This window comes from Ostrea edulis, chromosome 1 (genome assembly GCF_947568905.1).
Source record: "Ostrea edulis chromosome 1, xbOstEdul1.1, whole genome shotgun sequence".
Lineage (NCBI taxonomy): Eukaryota > Metazoa > Mollusca > Bivalvia > Ostreida > Ostreidae > Ostrea > Ostrea edulis.
In genome coordinates this window covers 95,093,749-95,115,333 of record NC_079164.1, presented here as the reverse complement: position 1 = coordinate 95,115,333, position 21,585 = coordinate 95,093,749, and the positions used below count along the sequence as shown (strand labels likewise).

The 21,585-nt window shown below is 35.5% G+C and overlaps 1 protein-coding gene across 4 annotated transcripts; it reads right to left on the bottom strand.

The window, feature by feature from the left end:
• Positions 1-1,495: 1,495 nt before the first annotated feature.
• On the bottom strand, positions 1,496-19,042 carry LOC125672971 (alpha-protein kinase vwkA-like). Of its 4 annotated transcripts, none has more exons than XM_048909203.2 (3): positions 18,909-19,042; positions 9,973-10,031; positions 1,496-3,951 (listed from the first exon to the last, which is right to left on the bottom strand). In XM_048909203.2, exon 3 carries the CDS (start codon positions 3,946-3,948, stop codon positions 2,992-2,994), a length of 957 nt encoding a protein of 318 aa, XP_048765160.1. In that variant the 5' UTR covers positions 3,949-3,951; positions 9,973-10,031; positions 18,909-19,042; the 3' UTR covers positions 1,496-2,991. The 4 variants fall into 4 exon arrangements, with proteins under 4 accessions (XP_048765160.1, XP_048765141.1, XP_048765151.1 ...); XM_048909184.2 differs by lacking the exon at positions 18,909-19,042 and adding an exon at positions 14,113-14,189; XM_048909194.2 differs by lacking the exon at positions 18,909-19,042 and adding an exon at positions 11,533-11,770.
• Positions 19,043-21,585: the final 2,543 nt, after the last annotated feature.

The following is a 21,585-nucleotide window of genomic DNA, read 5'->3' as shown; positions in this document are numbered from 1 at the left end:
ATGGACAATAAAAGCCGACACATTTTTGAGCATTTTGTCAAACTATGAAATTTTAAGAAATGTTTGGGATGAAAACCTCCAATACGTGCGTGAGGTAGAAATGAGAAACAGAATTAGGGGAGTGGCTGCTTATATGTGCAGGTTTGATTTCTTCTTTGGGTGTTTACTGAGTGAAAAACCTTTACGTTATAGTGATAATTTGGCAAGGGCTCTGCAGGCTCCAAATCTCTAGGCGAGTGATGGTCAAAAAATGGCATCAACGACAATGAGTGCTTTGCAAAGTCTCCGAGATGAGACAATCTTCACTCAGTTTTACGAGGAAGTTGTTGAAAAGCAAAACGGATGAACATCGATGATCCTGTTCTTCCTAGAAAACGCAAAATTCCTCGTAAACTTGATGATGGGACAGCAGCACATACTTTTTCATCGTGTGCAGATATGTATAGGAAAGATTTCTACGAGGCATTAGATCTGCTTTTAGCTGGCATAAAATCTAGATTTGACCAACCAGGTTACAAAACTTATGTTAATCTTGAAAACCTCGTAATTAAGGCTTGCACAGGTCAAACGTTTGAAGAAGAATTCAATTTTGTCACGACCCTATATGATACAGATTTGAAGCCAAAGGATCTTCACTGCCAGCTTATAATGTGAAAAAGACTGTTTTGCCAAAAGACTTTACGCCAGATATACCAAGTGTTGTTGAATTTTGCAGACATTCAAATGAAAAAAAGTCTGTTTGCCGAGATCCTCAAAATTCTCAAACTAATTTTGGTACTTCCTGCAACTAACGCTACCAGTGAGCGCTCATTCAGCGCCTTGAAATGATTGAAAACATCACTGAGATCAACAATGAGCCAAATACGAACAAACAATTTGCTTTTATTGCATGTTCATAAAAATGAAACTGATGAACTGAATCCAGAAAAAATAGTTGAGGAGTTCGTAAGTGAACGTAAACACAGACTGGCGATTTTTGGAAAGTTTACCGAGTACTAAATACCTTATGACTTAGAAATGATTGATAACAAAATGATAAAGATATAAAAAAAAAAAAAAAAAAAAAAAGATTTTAAAAAAATCCTTAACATCCCCCCTCCAAAAAAACCCAAAGAAACAAAACTTAAAATTAAAGTTGAGGGGTTTTCTGGGAAACTAATTAGATTCTATGTACATAATTAGATTTATGTACATGACGTATACCTCAATGCTTGCACATATCTATGCAGTTATCTTTTTACTAATGGTTTTGTCGATATCACTTTTTTGTCGTAAATTACTTTGGTGTGTTCCCCCCCCCCAAAGTAAAATTGCTTCCTACGGGCCTGTAGACATTTGACCTTCGAATTACATTGTCCATGTTGAAGGTGTGAATTCATTGAGCAAACATGTATCATGCTATGTATCTTTTAAACATGATGTAAATACGTTGATACATTGTTCTGTTGATAGGTACAGCTTTCTATCATCATCGTACATAAAAGCAAAAGACAGAGATGATCAAGCCACTTTATTTTCTAATGCTCAAGTAACAACTGACAGGTCTAACAAAATAAAACCCATGCGGCGACCAACAAATAACAAATCAGTCTGGAATTAAAATCCCTTGATGTCAAGTAAAATACAATCATGCCATTTTATCTCTTAAAGCTACAGTAACAACTATCACATCTAAGTATACAAACGTCATATGCAATATAAGATTTTTTTCTCTTTTTTGATTCAAAATGAATAATATTTTTTGTATCTAGACTCGTAAACAATCCTCAACTTTCGCGTTTTAAGTTTATCCCAAATGGAAAAGTACAGGTGAAAAAGGAGATAACATTCCATGCGCACGCGCATGTGCAGAGTGTTTCAGAAAACAAATGCGACCATTTATAGTATAGATGGAATATTTTGAAAGCTTATTTGTTACTATCTGGTTGTTAATCTTAAGGATGGATTATTGTCATCATTGAACAAGAACTGCAACACCCATTTTTGTGTGCATCAGTATATACTTCATTGTTATTTCGGATTTCAAACATTTCGGTTGAGCATCACTGAAGAGACATTATTTGTCGAAATGCGCATCTGGTGCATCAAAATTGGTACCGTATAAGTTTTACATATATGCCCATTCTCTAGTTGTTGCATACGAAATGCAACACCTCAACATGTCCAATAAAAATATGAGACGAACCATCCTTGAATAAAGATAAATTACCATTCATTAGTTGTTTGATATTGAAAAAACTAATAAAATTTGAATTTTCAACAACTGGATTGTCCTACATGAAAAGCACACACGTTTAATATTACCAAAATACTACTATTATATTACTTACAGTTCCCTGGCCAAGTTCAAAGAAAGGAGAAACATACACCCAAAGTTAAATGATGTATATTTCACCTTTTAAAAACTGACAACACTATAAATAATACAAAACTGTTCAAAAACCAAACGTTTTAGAAATATGTTTGCACATTACAAACAAAATGAGGAAAGCATGGTGTAGAAGACAAACCGAAGTATTGAAAAGGCTATTACTACGAGTGAAAAGTCAAATTCTTCAGGAAAAGAAGAATATCGCTTATACATCGAATTTCAGCCAACGTGAATGCAAGACTTGTAACATATTGTGTACATGTATATCGAATAAAGTTGACTTAAAATAAAGTTGCATACATGTATAACAAGGTGCCTCCCGTGTTATTCACCTGCAACAAAATGATTTTCGGGGAAAGGTATGATGTATAATTCGGTATTAATGCCTTAATCACACTAGACAACTGGTATGCTGTAGTTACTCGTTAGAAAATGATCAATACTGTACGCTTCTGAAACACCCTGTATCGCCGTACAGAATGAACAATAGAGCATTATGTGCTTGTTAGAAATCTAGAGCACCTTAGGATTGAAAAAATATGCAAATATATATATATATAACATGCGTAGTTTTATCGATGTTGTTTTCATCTAGTTAATTTTTTGTGACTCTGTAACAATTATCTACTCTTTTCTTGAATGTACGAACGATTTATAGCGTAAATTAACCCGGATGTGTGTTCAATCCTGTGCGGGCAAGGGAGGCGGAAAAATTCGCATACACAGTGACTAGGCTTATCGCAATGAACAGTCGTGCCCATTCTTTTTGCAGGCGCAGAAATGTCCTTATCCATTTTCTTGGAGAAAAACCCCGCGCTTTCTAGTTGGAAAGCGACAAGATCTAGGTCTGAGTCTTTTGGAAAACAAGAAAGCTCATCCAACCGTGGAAGGTTCCGACAGAAATCGTTACACTGGTGATTAGCAAAGAAATTGTCGATCCCCATTTGTCCCAAATCTGTTCGACCATATTTTCTTTCCCGGGAATGAATTACGGGTATAGTTAAGAAGTAGTTTTCGAATTGTGTCACGCCTTTTATTCCCGTTATGACGCATTCTCCCTGTGTACAGCACCACGTGTAATGCGAATATGCGTTCATGACCATAGAATCAAACATTTTCGTTTTGGAACTGTTGAAAGTTTGGAATTTACCGTGAAGGTAAGGTTCCACCGTCACGTATTCAAGCTCTCTCATTTTCTTTCTTGGTTTGCCCAAAAACAAGGCGACACACATATACGAGGAAACTTCGTCGATTTCAACCAACATTGGTGTATGGAAGACAAGATTCACGCGCTCTCCTATCTCAGACATTTCTCTGTTAAATTCTAATGCGAGAGCTTTTGCCATTCTCCCTCGTTCTAATTCGTGGTTCCAGTCCTCTTTCGTAGCACAACCTTGCCGGAATGCCTTCACGATACACCGATCGCCTCTCCGGGGGCCTTCTCCATTCAGGATCCCCATGTAAGAAAGCTTTCGAGCACCAACTCGGAATGGATAAGGTTCAAAACTGCTCCAATATCGCCCTCCCAAGTCTTCATCCTGTCCACAGAGCGTTTCTACGCTTATTTGTTGACCCATGTTCTGTTTAAAATAAAAACAATGTTCACATCAATACTTGTAACATCTTGCATATACAACATATTTTTCCGATAGAAACTCATTACTTACCGTTATCATCAGATAAACCGATTAACTGAATTTAAAAGATTGATCTGCAGCCAAGGCTATTTTTGAAGTTTATTACTTACCTCCACACTTAAAAAACACAAAATTCTCTTATTATTTCACACACTGAAAATATTACTACATTGAATATCACGTGTAAACAACAAAAGCTGGTATGTTTACGTGTAAAGCACATAAAAGATAGATTTTTTTTTTTTTACACAGGAACATGAGTCTAATTGAATAGACTTGTTATCACGCAATATTCGATCGCTCTATCTTCTAAGTCTTAATTACATGGCCGTATTAACCAATTTTAAGTTCCATTTTCTTTTTTAAAAATATGAATTGTAAACAGTGCTTTCAATTTATAATAATTTATGATTTTTCTAGAAGGCCTTATTAATGAATACAAAGACAACCCGGGTTTATGTAAAACACAAGGTTTATTTTGAATCGTGCTTTCTCTCTTTCTTTTTTTTTTTTTATTTTTGGAGTATGAGTTTGACTTTTCTCCTTTCTTCAGCACTGGTTGAGGGAAATAAGTTTACATTGTTAGTTTTGAATTTTTTAAACTTGAATGTAATACATTATGTTCTCCGATAGCGAATAGTAATATCTGTCTATTTTAAAGTTGTTTGAATCACTACATATCAACACCTTTTCTAGAGATCTTCGAACGCATTCCCTGTCGACCAGTCACACCCGCCGTGAGCCCTATATATATCTCAATCAGGTAAACGGAGTAATCCGTAGTCAAATTCAGTGTGTAAAGAACAGCCTCAATTGGTAAAAAAAAAAAACCTGTTAGACAACATTTGACCCAATGACAGGTTGTACTGGCCAACTAGATCGTTATAACGACCATAAATTTTGCGAAATGCTGACTTTAAATGAGACTGTTGAAACACCTGTAACATCACCTTATTTGTCAGTAACCTGTCGCGATTTTCAAACTGACCATACATAGAACATGTTCATGCGAATTGAATCAGTTGAGAGATATAATCCAGGCCGCGACAAACCCAAGTCGTTAAAACAGGTAGTGATAATTCCATCGCCAAACGCTCGGCATTAGGTGTGAATGTCACGGGTCCTCCGAGATGACCTTAAAACAGATGTCCCGTGTCACAGTAGGTGTGGCACGCTAAAGAACCCTCACTGCCGTAAGCGCCGAGCAAAGGCCTAAATTTGAAGCCCTTCACCGGTCTTGGTGACGTCTCCAAATGTGTGAAAAATTCTCGAGAGAGACGTAAAACAAGATCAAATTATTGTACGTCGCGGGTTTTGACGTTCACCCAAATACACGTGACCATTCTTTGTTCTTATTAAGTTGTGTGGAACGTAACAATATACTTTTAACTTTGATGTTTACAAGGAAAATGTCCAAGAGAGTTCATGGTTTTTCAATTGGAAACAAATGTAATGCATAGCTGAGATGGGAATTAAACACGATATTCAACAGGCTATCATTATTCTACGAGAGCCGAGTTGTAATTTCACACCCAAATCAGTAACTGCGAGAACAAACATATATTGATTTGATAAGATGTAAATGTAAAAATCTCACAATTTGGTCATTCAAGAATCAGCCATCGGAAAATAAGGCATTTGATTTAAAATAAAAATATTTGGACCTTTTCACTAAGAGTGGTATCGGAAAATAAGGCATTTGATTTAAAATAAAAAATATTTGGACCTTTTCACTAAGAGTGGTATCGGAAAATAAGGCATTTGATTTAAAATATAAATATTTGGACCTTTTCACTAAGAGTGGTTAACGTTGTGTACTTTAAACAAAGAATGCCTGGAATAACAGAAGACAACAGTTTGTATATAGATATTGGTATATTTACATTTCCAATGGTTTCGCCTTTTGAATTTTCTCTGAACGCTGTAGAAATATAGTTCATCTATTTTTACGATTGGGAATTCCGACAGAAATGGAAGTAGAATGTAAATGTAAGAAATAAATTTTACTTTTGAAAATATATGAGGGTATGAACTGCGACGATTCAAAATAAATATCTTTTCCTTCTCCCAGTTTGTTTGTTACTTTCAAAATAACATGTCTTTGGGTCAATTGCTGTCTAGCATGTTCATATCAATTGTTAGGTCGTTTTTATACACTGATTTTGGACTACGTATTACTCCGTTTACCCGATGAAGATACCGGGCGTGACCGTCGACAGGGGACGCTTAGTCCTCTTAGGCACCTAACCCCACCTTTGGTATATTCAGGGGTCCGTGGTTGTCCAATTTTCTATTCCTTATAAGAGTTATGAGATTGATGACTGTTCGTTATCTTCACCTTTATAGGAGTTATGAGATTGATGACTGTTCGTTATCTTCACCTTTATAGGAGTTAGGAGATTGATCACTTTTCGTTATCTTCACCTTTATAGGAGTTGTGAGATTGATCACTGTTCGTTATCTTCACCCTTTCATGTCGTACTCTTTAAAATGTCTCATTATTCTTTGATACAAATAAATGAGACAATGATATTTAAGATGATTGCAGAATTGAAAGCTGCTTGTCTAGTGCTAGGTTAATCATCTTTCAATACGAACAATCAGTCTATTCTTCTTAAACTCACCGCTTAAATTCAACAATGAGCAAACGATGGTGACCAAAACCACTTTAAATTGTGGGTCTTAGATCCCTGAGCTTTAATACAAGTAGCCGTTTGAAATATTTTTGTCAAACTTCAGGTCCTTTCATTTTAAACATAACGTAAGGAAGTAGGGTATCCATGTTTTCTTTCGCTTGTGTGGTCAGGTGGTTTGGCGTGAAAACTAATTACTTAAGGTGAGGATAGTAGTCTAAGGTGATTGCATGGAAAGTATATCATACACTATTCAAGCATAAAAACCTCATGTTTACTGACAAGTCATTTTCTATCAAAATATGTTGCGAGTGACTTCTTTCAGAATGGTAAAAGCGTTTCGGACTATATTTTGCGGTAGATAGATGTTTTAAATCTTGCAATTTTTAAATGGATAAAGTACAGTTACATTTTCACACTGCGTAAAAGTTTTCACAAATGTGTATAAACCATAGCAGTAAAGTGAATATACATGTAACACGATTCAAATAATAATATAATAAACCATTGGTTTTGAATTGCTAACTCCTCCTAGGCTCCTGATCTCACCGTGTTTGCCCACCTCTCTATTTTGTATTGCTTATAGGAGTTGTGAGATTGATCCCTGTTCGTTATCTTCACTTCATGCATGTTTGTCATTCGATTGGAAACAAGAGGCCCATGGGCCACATCGCTCACCTGAGTCACCTTGGCCCATATCTGAAGACTTTCCATATATATTTGCATGTAAAACCTTAGTCCCTATTATGGCCCAAACTACCCTTTGCAAACTTGAATCTACACTATGTCAGAAAGCTTTCATCTAAATGTCAACTTCTTTGGCCCAATGGTTCTTGAGAAGATTTTTAAAGCTTTTTCCTATATTTGTATGTAAAACTTTGATCTCCCTTGTGGCCCCATCCTACCCCCGGGGGTCATGATTTGAACAAACTTGAATCTGCATTATGTCAGGAAGCTTTCATGTAAATCTCAGCTTTTCTGGCTTAGTGGATCTTGAGAAGATTTTTAAAATTGTTCCCTATATATTTGTATGCAAAACTTTGATCCCCCCTTGTGGCCCCATCCTACCCCCGGGGGCCATGATTTGTACAAACTTGAATCTGCACTATGTCAGAAAGTTTTCATGTAAAAATCAGCTTTTCTGGCTCAGTGGTTCTTGAGAAGATTTTTAAAGATTGTTCCTATATATTTGTATGTAAAACTTTGATCTCCTATTGTGGCCCCATCCAACCCCCGGGGCCCATGATTTGAACAAACTTGAATCTGCAGTATGTCAGGAAGCTTTCATGTAAATCTCAGCTTTTCTGGCTTAGTGGTTCTTGAGAAGAAGATTTTTTAAAGTTTTTCCCTATATATTTGTATGCAAAACTTTGATCCCCCCTTGGGGCCCCATCCTATCCCCGGGGGCCATGATTTGAACAAACTTGAATGTGCACTATGTCAGAAAGTTTTCATGTAAAAATCAGCTTTTCTGACTCAGTGGTTCTTGAGAAGAAGATTTTAAAAGATTTTTCCTATATATTTGTATGTAAAACTTTGATCCCCTATTGTGGCCCCATCCAACCCCCGGAGCCCATGATTTGAACAAACTTGAATCTGCATTATGTCAGATAGCTTTCATGTAAATCTCAGCTTTTCTGGCTTAGTGGTTCTTGAGAAGAAGATTTTTAAAGTTTTTCCCTATATATTTGTGTGTAAAACTTTGATCCCCCCTTGTGGCCCCATCCTACTACCGGGGGCCATGATTTGAACAAACTTGAATCTGAAATATGTCAGGAAGCTTTCAGGTAAATTTCAGCTCTTCTGGCCCAGTGGTTCTTGAGAAGATTTTTAAATGACCCCACCCTATTTTTGCATTTTTGTGATTATCTCCCCTTTGAAAGGGACACGGCCCTTCATTTGAACAAACTTGAAAGCCCTTCACCCAAGGATGCTTTTGGCCATGTTTGGTTTAAATTGGTCCAGTGGTTCTGGAGAAGAAGTCGAAAATGTGAAAAGTTTAACGGACAGACAGACAGACAGACGACGGACAAAAAGCGATCAGAAAAGCTCACTTGAACCTTCGGTTCAGGTAAGCTAAAAAGTGTTTCGGATCTTGGAGATAAAATTTATACATGTATATGGTTATCTTCAATTATGTGTATATTTACAACATGGATATAAATTGTCTTTTAATCGAAAATATTAGGAATCGCAGAAATCCCAATTAATTGTTGAAGTCATTTTACGCAAAAAATAATGCAATTTTTAAAATTGAAAATTCTCGCATTATCATAAAAATTAATACAATTTTGCGGCCCATACAGGAAAACATCATTCAAAATCATGATCATGATGTAATTATTCATTTTTAAAAAGTCCGATTCAGAGCGAAGAAAACTTTGAATTCCGGATTATCTTCAAAGTGCAGTTGAGAACGAATTTATGCATTCAAATTGTTAAAAAATTTCAGCATGGATATGATTTCTATCATTCTACCGATACATAGGTAAACACTACATACAGAGCGTATACTTTTACAAAGGTTTTATCTCTGGGTGTGAACTGGATTGTACCCCCCACCGAAACTGATTTTGGAGGTGGTGCGGAAAATCGTAAAAGAGAAATGCAAGTGCACTTTGTTAGGGCCCGAGTGGAAATCCGCTCCCTTCTGGACAATATAAATGAGGAAAATGAGCTATGTCTCTTTTAAAATAATATGTAAATATGCATGAATGAAATATTTTCCTTTTACATACAAAAAGATCTAGTATATTTTATAAGTGTAATTGTTTAGCCTCCTTTGTGTATGCAAATCATGTATTAAAAAAAAAAAAAAAAAGTATGTATATATATATATATATATATATATATATATATCTATATATTTATATCTCGAATGTGGTAATATTTTCGATTTATCAAGTTTTAAATGCCGAATTATTTTTTGATAGCATCTCCTTAACAAAATCATAAATGGATTTCAAAATTCTTTTTCAAAATCAAATATTGGGTAAATTCTAGTTCTTATTTCAATAATATAATTTTACGTAAAGATGATTACTTGCAACACTGCTCCATAAGCCCTTAACAGTGGACATCATTTGGCCATCTTGTTTTATATCAAAGTAACTTTAAGATACTACTAAGCTAACCATGTCTCTAAGAAAGATAAAGATAACGAATAGTGATCAATCAAGAATTGTGATATAAAAGACGTGAGAATGGCTGGTGGATACTGCGAAAATATCTTGAATTTTGTGGTAGAAATAGACATTTTCACACACTTTAATTATAAGCATATTTTGCAAGCATATACAAATAGGAATCAGAAGTACTTCTATGTACTCACCCAAGTGCGTGCTCTCTCATGCGCCCTTTTTACATAACTGGCGTGCCTTGCTGATGAACCTGAGGATGAGAATTAAGACATTGCTTAGTTGATGGAGCTGGAATTGTGTTTCCATTTATCCAATCATCTGTTGACGCGCTCTAACGCTACATGTTGTGATGTATCGCGAAGTCGTGCAAGTGTGACTAATGGCATTAATAAATCACAGTCTCCAGCGATTGGCCAGTTTTCTGTTTCTGCCACTTTTCGGTGACTACTAATTGTAGGGGACCGTCAACTGAAAATAGAATTTGGCTTTTTTTTCGAAAGTTAATAAATTGAGAAATCTCGGGGGCAATTTTTCATCAGAATAACTTCTTTGCTAGTAAAGACGACTGACAGAACGGAATTAACTATTGGAATAGTCCGCAACTCACGCGCGAGAGTAGCAGAGATTGGCCAATTATCCTATCATTTCCGATTTCATCCCTTCATTTGAAATTTAGATTAAAAGGAAATTGTTCCGTTACATGATATCGGAGGTTCTGAAAATAACCCACAAAGACTAAAAATTTACTGGAGAAGTATAAGATGGGACAAACGAGTGCATGTGTTAGGCATATTTCTCGACATCAATACCAGTCGCCGAGAAGCAAGTACTGGACAGTAGCCCCATTAACAAGTATACGTCTCCGTCCTATTTGTAACGCTGTGTGAATGCTGAATTTGGAGAAGAAAAAAAACTGCAATTTCTTGAGAATGGTATTTATGAAAATAAAACGTTTCGCGTATAACTTTTGCTTCTAAAAATATCAATAAAACGTTTGAAATCATAGTGACAATATACATAATACATACTCCTTCCCTGAGGAAAAAAAATCCATCAAAATAACGAATTACGACATCAAGGGTAATATAATATCCTCTCACATAGTGCGATTCTACGGGAGGGTTGCGGTATTTTAGTGGTTAGGGCACAACCGGAAGGTTCCGTTTCGAATCTCGATCTCGATGCCGCGTCAAACCTATGACTTTTTTTTTTTTTTTAAATCAAGTTTTTATCCCCGAGCGCCAGATAAGTTTGACCGAAAATCATGACGTTGAATTATAGCAAATTGATCACGTGACCAGTGATATTCAAAGCTCTTTTGAAATACATGTTCATGGAAGTTACTGGCAAGGTAATAGAGTTTCCACGTCTGTGTTGGGTTTGAAAATATTTACTTTTCGAGCAGTAATTTGGCATTCATTACTGAATTTCCAGAGGTTTGAAACTGCATCGAAAATTATAAAGATGTATTGACATAAAAAATTACGATTAATACCCGTATTTTAAAAAAATCACAGTACATGTATATCTAGTGCTAATATTGACAGCCAATCACTTCCATAGATTTTTCTTTAAGAAGTACAATAGAAATCGCAATCAATACGCGAAGAGCTCTTTTGGATTTCAACACAAGATGCATGCATTATTCATCCCCTGAAAAGGAATTGAAAGCCTGCATTTGTTAATAAATAAATAATAGATAGACATTGATACATTTCTAAGACTGTTTCACAATTCTTTAAATCAATTACCTTTTCTGTGTTCTTTACAAAACCCGTGTTTCCTTTAAATATGATTATCATACCATAAAATATGCATACGTAATCCAACAGACCAAGTTTGTTTCTCCTTGGGGAAGACGGCTTGATCTTAAGATACCACCTAGAGGGCCTTAATTTTCTGTTCTACTACACTTCAACCCATGCTCCAGCGAGAGATTTGGATGATTTTCTCTTTTGTTATGGAACATGTTTAAGTATATTTAAGTGGAGGCAGTGAAATGTTGATGCCTGTAGACGATAAGTATAATGATAAGTACATTTATGTATAATGACCCCCTGGTCTTTTGTTTCCTTTCTGTACGTGATCATGTCAAGATAGAATTTAATGTTTTGTTTGCACAAAGTATTTTAAGTTCGCATATGTAGTTTGTAAAATCCAAGCTTTCATAAAAGCGCCGTTAATTAAGAAATATGTGACAATGCGTTTTCGATTCCGGGGTGCTCCGGAGTATTTACACAACTGATTATAAATATACCATTGACACATACATTATATCGATTGAAATATACATGTACTTCTCGTCAGCGGAACACATTTGTAACAATAGTGAAATCGTCTCGCAAATTTAATGAGGAACATATTTTCTTTATAGATTATTCACTTGTCTATCTATATTTTATTCCTAAAATTCAAGAGTTTATTTCTATTTCCTGTGATGCAACCTGTGAAACTTATACATTTTACAAAAATAAAAAAAAAATAATAACCCTGCAAATTTATTATGGCTTCAATCTAAATATACACATAACACATTGTATTATGGAATACATGTACATGGTGCTGTGTGACATTTGTTGTTTGAGCTGCTTAAAGGTACATATACATGTATATGTGTCGTATTAAACAGTATTTTTTTAACATTGGAAACCAGACCAAAAATTTGCCAGTATGATAATAGCATTTGATATTTTCGACAAATTATTGATTGGTATTGACGAAGTACTGGTCAAAACGGTGGTTTTATAATGCATATTTATGACATGTACGGTAGATGTGCGCTAGCTGCAAAAATAACTGTAGCTCTCTGAGAAAATGTTGGGACAGATCATAGCTACTGATCTACCCCTTATAAAAACCTTTGATTTAAGGCGCACAAAAAGATGCATTATATCTCTACATGTCTTATAAATTCATATAAGAAAATTTACTAACATATATTCCGAATGTACTTGTGTCCAAACATACCTTCAAGTATTCATTAGTCTGTACATGGCAACATTAATCTGTACATGGCAACATTAATCTGTACATGGCAACATTAATCTGTACATGGCAACGTCCCCTAAGTATCATTCCGTCGTTTTTCCATGAAAATTAAATTATAATCCAAATTGTCGGCTATACACACCATCAAAGACGCGAGTCTGGGACGAGTAAGGGATTTTCTTTTAACATAAATACCATCTAGATCTGTTAATTAGGGTTGGATATTGACGATTAATTATTTGTGAATGCATATACAGAAGTATTGAATTCCATTTTGAAACACAAGTATGAAGTGGACCCAGGTTTATGATTTCAGTAAGGAGTGGACCCAGGTTTATGATTTCAGTAAGGAGTGGACCCAGGTTTATGATTTCAGTAAGGAGTGGACCCAGGTTTATGATTTCAGTAAGGAGTGGACCCAGGTTTATGATTTCAGTAAGGAGTAGATACAGGTTTATGATTTCAGTAAGGAGTGGACCCAGGTTTATGATTTCAGTAAGGAGTGGACCCAGGTTTATGATTTCAGTTAGGAGTAGATACATATTTAGGATATTAATATTCTAAAAACTCGATATTGATTTTCAAAAAAAAATCTATTAGAAATTTTGAGAAATATCAAAACCGAGATTAGATAGATAAATCAACAACATCTAAAGCGTCGGATCTAATTATACACACGAGGTCAAATAAATAAGGGTATACAACACTAAAACTGACCAACGACACGAACAATAATCATTACATTGAACTGTCAAACTTTCGTAACGACCTGTCCCTTCTTTAGGGCGATAAAATATTTTACATACATATAAATGTAAGAAAAAAGAAACACTAGCACTTAAACTAAACTATTAAAGCCTGAAAAGAAAAAAAACCCACCTACGTCTACATATTGAAAATCGTCACGTTTTTCACTTAGATGTTACACACACACACACACACACACACACACACACACACACACACATATATATATGCATTTTTGCAAACAAGTGATATGTGATGACCGGACGTTGAGATCGTCAATTGTGAGGTCATCCGTATCGCACTGTGCAGAAATGGTAAACTAATTACTAAGATACTATAAAAATAGAATATTACATACTAAAATCCATATCATATCAGCTCGAGAACTGACGTGATGTTGGGCCACTCAGAAAGATATGACACATGATACGGAATTTAACATGCAATATTCTCTACCAAAACACCATATTATCACTTTAAAATCTTCAATATGGCGTTTACTTAGAAAAAGAGGAAATCCAATACGTTATATCATTAACACCGCTATCAATGTCCTTTAGGGACTCTGGCTATACAGTAGAAATAGATGTACTTACTGTTTAAAGACTGGCTTGATGTGAATCGAAAACTTTTTAAAAGTACATTTACATAAACCATTAGCCATGACGTCACGATTCTGAAACTTGGGACCTAGTTAATCGTTTGTAAAGTATACTGGTAAATTGTCTCAGATAAAAAAAATACATTTATCTTTCCCAACTATCTATTGAGCATTCTTTGATTTTGCAATCTAATGGGGTCGTGATATTCTCTGCAGTTTTAAAATCTAAATCAGATACCCAAGACGATACGTTTATACACTTAACCAGCTATTTAAGAACTTTGCCGGAGTTTTGCACTCGCATACCTCTGATTTAATTGGTCTTTAATTAGTAACAATGTATTATCTATATCGGTAAGTATGTGTCGAGGCGACCCAGTCGCACGATCTGATTTTGAGATCGTCACGAGTTTAAAAGTTTGTCACAATGACAATGTTGAAAAAAAGTTCTATCACACATATTTGTTCTTAATATATTCCCGTGGTTTGGAATTGTACGACTCAGAACTGAATCTCCCCACAACGAAGAGCAGCAATTGGACAGCTTAATCTATGAGAAATTTCATATTTTAAAACCTTTAGATTTCATGCATATTAAACTTCAATTCTTGTGTAATAAGACCATTTTCATGCTATTTCTTTTAATTAGTAGATAGCATGAAACATTGTATCGTCTGTCTTTTATTATTATTAGTGAAACGTCACTTTCAGTTCTTTATTAAATTCACTGAAGAACCTTGATACACGTGTGATCACAATCTAAATTAACCCGTGTTTGCGGAAACAAAAATGGAACCAAAATACGCGCTTATTCATTATTTGTTTCAAAATTCAGGAAAAGTCGTACATCCATGATGTTATATCTTGAAATCACCAGCACTTTTCGATAAATACTATACCCAGAGAGATCCAGGTAAGAGTAGGTCCTCAGTACCCTTTGCTTATCGTAGGAGGCGACTAAATGGGATAGTCCATCGGATGGGACCGCAAAAACCGAGGCCCCGTGTCACAGCAGGTGTGGCACAATAAATATCCCTTCCTGCGCAAAGGCCGTATGCACCGAGCATAGTCCTAAATTTTGCAGCCCTTCACCGGCATTGGTGACGTCTCCATATAAGCGAGATATTCTCGAAAGGGACGTTAAACAATATTCATTCAATCGATCGTTAAAGCTGTATGACCCGATGTTCATGTATTATTTTTGTACATTATTACTTTAAAGCAGATTAATTACTTTATAAAGTTATTAACTTTCCCTTAATTACATGCTTGAAAACATCTGCATGTAAAAGAAAACTGCGAGAATATTATTTAGAAAGTAAATATAGTGTGGTACATATATAAATCATCCCATAATAGACTTTTATCAATAGACCCACGCGCGTCAGGACAATCCAAACATGATGTATTAACTCATACGCAACTGTCTAGTTTTAAGGCTGAAAGAGCGTAAAACAAGGAATTACTAAGAGGTATTTGATATTTTTATTTCTATTAAACTTATGGCACGGCACTGTTGTAACAAAATACACAGCTTTACACAGATAAGACCACCGATGATCTGAAAGTTTGAACTGGTCACGTGACTGTCACTTGAAATGGCAGAGTGACGCGGTTATTTGTAAACATCGATTTAAAATCAAATAATTTGGGTTAAAACAGATGAAATAATGTATGATATGTCATACAGCCTCATACCTACATACGTGCAATGATTTAATAGCGTTTTTACCAGATGGAAAAAAATATTGCAATTCGGACCATAAAGCTTTAAAGATTCTCTGGAGCTACAAGCACATGGTGAATCAATGCGTGCATACAGTACCTAAGTACTTCATTACTAGCTTGAAAATATGGATGTATATTTAATTGCTGTGGTAAAATTTAGAAATTCATTTCAAAATTAAGGATTATCTCCCTCATGCATAGCACTTATCTTTAGACGAATTTGACTCCAGTTTTTTTGGCACTCTGTTTTCCCCTAAAATAGCTCTTACAAGTTTATTGTTATTTCGGATTTCAAACATTTCGGTTGAGCATCACTGAAGAGACATATTTGTCGAAATGCGCATCTGGTGCATCAAAATTGGTACCGTACTTCAAGATTCATCAACAGACGAAGTTTGAAGGAGCTAGATTTAAAATGGTCAATACATGTAATATGACCAGACACTTTTTGACTATATATAAATTTCAACACGAGGCCACAATGACCGATTTTTCGTTCACGACATATCTTCTCCTAAGATATTTAGATGACTAAGTTTGATAGTCCTGTGTCTAATGCCAGGTTGTACCATAGAAGTCGCGAAATGCTGGCTTTAAACGAATCTGTTGAAACCCCATAAACATTAACATATTTGTCAGTAGCCTGCCGCAAAGTCGATTTAAAAACTGATCATACGTTGAACATGCTCTCGCGTATCGATTCAACACCATATGCTGGTGATAATGGAATATTGCTATGATCCTGACACAATTTGAGTATATAAAGCCATAGCATGTCAGAAGGAGGCCACATTGACCTATTTTAGAATATAATGAGAATTACGTTATGACATTTTTAAGTGAATGGATTATGAGATGTTTTACACAATACCATTATTGATAAGACTTAAAAAAAATAATATGTACACCACTATATCTTTTTAAAAAATAATTTCACATATAAAACTAAGCATTGTTTCTTTTTTACGCTAGTCTTGTTTCGAACTCGTTTTCGTAGATAAAAACTCCGTGATATTGTCATTAGCTCGCAAAATCCACCATATGCACATTACACCAATGCGTCTAAAGAATTCGTTTTATTCAAGGACTTTCAGCTGAAGGCGAATTCAAAATTAAGTAACTTGACGTTAACCCCACGGGGGAAAGAACAGGTAAATTAAATTGAATTTGCACAAATGCAATATGTCATTATGAAACATATAATATTCTAAAAGCAGATATACCTACCTTGTCTTTTAAATGAACTCTATCTGTTGAACAGACCTATCTTATATCTGGAGATCCAAAACAATGATGCAAGAACACAATATTTTTCATATTGCTAGGCTCACACTGTTTTTGAGTCATTTGCCAAAATCTAAGCTCAAAATGACAAACAAATCAAATCGTAACTTTTAATTTCGAAAGATCAAATTGAAAAGGATTTCAAATCAGACGAAAGGTGTATTTCAAACTCAATTTTCAGAATAAAAACACCCACAAGACGCAGATTTCTCGTAAATAAGTTATAGTATTCTATTAAATACGTTGATTATGGATATAAAATTTGAAGATAACATAAAAGTCGTGATTCTAATTCTAAAAACAAAATGTTTTGCAGTTCAGTTCATAAAAGTTCTGTTTTGAAGAGGCGAGCACTTTTAATAAACCGATTACACCGAGCTGTTATTTGTTTAGATTTAACCGCCAGGTCAGATTAATTCAAGAATGGGGCTTAAGAAAATCTTCCTATTACTTTTTATCAAAAATAATACATCATAACCGGAGCATTATAAAATCAGCTGAAAAATCTATAGGCTAGCAATTGTCACTTTGAAATATCTGAATCCCTTCAGATATACACTTGGTATCTATCAAGATATTTGTTCCTCTTCTGTCTAGTGTTTCTTTCACAATTTACTAGTTGTTTGGTTTATGGAGAAGACCTTGCTTTCCCTGTCTTATGACAATAAATTAACGACAGGGTTAGAGGAACCATGCTGCCGTAATGACAAAATGCTGTATTGAATATCGTTTCTTGTCCCATTACTGACGACATTACAGTAATTATTTTTTCGCACAATCGCCTTTCAGATAGATTAAATCACGTCTTCGTTGATCATTATCCACATCAGAGAGAGAGAGAGAGAGAGAGAGAGAGAGAGAGTAGTGGACACATTTTGATGTTCGTGTCGTTTGATTAGAAACAGATATGAACAATACAGAAACAAATGACGAAATACACGTTCCACACGAAGGTCTCCAGAGCGCAGGTGCGTGAAACACTACAGCACGACATTCTATTTTTGATTTGCTTCTTCGGTCAAATAAGGCTTTGATGGCAAGGGGAATATGGGAAAGAGGATTAATTATATTCTGATCTAAAACCTAATCTTAAATTATTTACATATTAGACTAAGCATATCAAAGTCTAAATTAAAATTTAAAACTCTGAAAGAAAATCTAGACACCGGATACTTCATTTATATTTGAAATCAATAGAATATTTCTACGTCCCCTATGTGACCCGTGACGTTATAAATTGCCTGAATATTAGACTATATCTGTAAGGATCAACACGTTTGAAATATCAAATTTCCACTGCACTTCACAATAATAATGAAATTGCTTTATGCAGTTTGCATTTCTAAATAAAAGCATATGAAACATGTACAACATACTAAGAACTTTCAACACCATATACAGACGGTAGGTTGAATAGTTTTTAATTATCTTTTTTTTTTCTTGTCCAAAATTATTTGCTGCAGGTTTTATATTCTTTAAGAAATGTCGGTGTAAAAAGCTTCATAATCAAAGAAAATAAAGATGTAAAAGAAACAAGTTTAAAAAAACACGCCAATCGATGAAATTTTGCACCTTTCAGATTTAATCGAAACTCATGAAAATCATCATAAGATATAGCAGTAAAAATCACTGTTGTATTGAAATTTTCGGAATTGAAAATTACAAGCACCAACATTTAATGCAGGATTTGCGTGACTACGTCTTCCCGCCTTTCACGTGACTTGTAAAACCGGGCGTGTACGGCCAAGATATATAGCCAGATTATATACATGTACTTACTATACCATCCCCGTGTAACGGTCGTCCAAAACTTTTGTTGGATGAGAGAATGAAGAATTCACCTGCCAGAAAAAAATGCTAGGAGGATCTTAATTCCCTCATGTAGTCATAATGTTGTACGAACCTTAGCGGCGCAGATTTCACAATATTGATATTTATATAGGAAATCAAATATATATCCACATAATGAGATATTTTGCTGGTCTAGGTCGTACAGTGAGCGGAATCAATTGATCAGAAGATAAACATTAATTCTTCCATGACATTTAAATTTAAAGCATTCGAGAAAAAAAACTTATATAAATATGTTGGACCTTTATGGGAAACGATTAAATGTTCATACACACAGTCCCAATGCACCCTACCTCTAACATTATTAAAAGACAAGAAGTAATCGATCCTTTGTAGAAGACGTGATTACAGTGCTATTTTTTTGTCGGTCAGATCAAAGCATACGGTACAAAACGGTGAGTGATAAATCATTATGGCATGTCAAACGTTGCAATATTTGATCTTTTCCATTTGCATTGTATAATTATCCATTTGTATTCTATATTTTCCATTTGCATTGTATAATTTTTCATTTGCATTGTATAATTTCCATTTGTATTGTATGTTTTTCCATTTGTATTGTATAATTTTCCATTTGTATTCTATATTTTCCATTTGTATTATACAACTTTTTCGTTTGCATTGTATAATTTCCATTTGCATTGCAAAATCTTTCATTTGTATTGCATCCGAGGGATTGTTTATTTTGATTTGTTACGAAGGATTTCATTAGTTTAGGTCCCACTTATGTTTAGCTGTCACCAGCTGCAGGTGACGTACCACAAATAGACTGTACGGGCACAGTGGCGTAGCAGTGGGGATTCTTTAAACAATATATATCTATTTGCCAAATACTCAGTACATGAATGGAATTAGGTAGCAGAAACAGCCTATTTTAGTTTTCTCCCAGGGTTTTAAGGTCACATTATCCGAAAGATCCGTGATTCTCACTTTTAGATATGCGTATGGGAAAGTATTAACTAATTTACGTGTAAAGTTTGACACGAGTAGAATTCGAACATGCGACTTCACGGTTACGAACCAAAGGGTATATCACTGAACTACCGTGATCGGTTCCATATTTAAGGACTAGTTGAACATACATGTTGCTAGCAATGAGGAATCTTGCGCCTGGAGACCCCCTCCCTCCCTTCACAAATATGATATTTTGTATATAGATGTCGAAAAAAGCATGCATGTACGTTTTATTTTGTCAGAACGCACTTGTTCCAGGGGCGGATCCAAGAATTGCGGTTAAGGGGGCGCCACTTTATGAAGCAGGGGGTCTGGGGGCCGCCTTGAGGCGGCCCCTAGTGGGTCCAGGGCCAAACCCTGGTAGGGGTCCAGGGGGCGAAGCCCCCGGAAGCTCCCAGATTTTACAGGGCTTGAAATGTGTCATTTTTAATATTTAGTGAAATTAGTAAAATGACGCAAATTTTAAGGGTTTCTGGGAAAATTAAGTTCTCTCAATAAAGTAATTCAAAAAATCAAAAGATTTTGTCATTTAATTCTCCGGGAATGGAAGAAATTATTACTTCTTTTATCCTTTAATACATTTTTCACTAAACAAGATAACAAGAGTTACCTTAAATTTAAAAATTTTAAGGGGGGGGGGGGCGCCGGCTGCGCCCCCCTTAAATCCGCCACTGACTTCGCCCTCCCCTGCAATCCCCCCCCCCCCCCCCCCCCTCCACCAAGGATTTGCACTGGACTCACTAGGGATCTTAAGACAGTCCCCAGACATCCAGCAGTTTACTGCATCCTTTCATTCAGAATTATCTAGATCAGCCAGTGGTTAAAGAGGAGACTAGTTTGAATATGCTGATCACATTAGACGCATAAAAGCGATCAATTAATTGGGGGAGGGGGGTACGCCATTACACTTAGCAAATACGGTACATTCTTGGGAAACGTGGCTCCTGAACTTTACCTCTTCAACATCTCGCGCATTACCAAATTCGATAAACGATAACTTAAGATTAATCCATTGAATAGTTGTAACAATCCAAACTCGATGTTAACAATGGGTGGGGACCCAAGAGCCGAATTAAGTCCCCCGAATCTACTGAATTTTAACTAAATAAAAATGTGCGTGCTTTTCTGGACAGTTCTATTTTTTAAAAAATGATCAGGGTGGGGGGGGGGGGGAGATTCGCCATTACTAGAGCTAACTACGTATTTTTAAAAATAACAAGTCCTGCATGCATGACCTGGTCGCGGTAGCTCAGTATATCACTTGGTTTGTGGGCGAGAGGTCGTGAGTTCGAGAACCGTTACTGTCATTGCCGCATCAAACCTAAGACATAAACAAAGACAGTGATTGCTCCTTTGCCAAACACTCGGCATTTAGAAGTGAGAATCACGGGTCTTTCTGTAATGACCTTAAAAACAGATATTCCGTATCGCTGCACAGGCGTTGGCACGATAAAGAACCGTCATTGCTACGGCCCTGTGTGCTAAGGACGTCAACATTTGTGGTACATCAGTGACGTTAACTAATGAAATCCTTCGTAACAAATCAAAATAAACATTCCCTGGATACAATACAAATGAAAAATTATACAATGCAAATGGAAAATATAGAATACAAATGGAAAATTATACAATACAAATGGAAAATATAGAA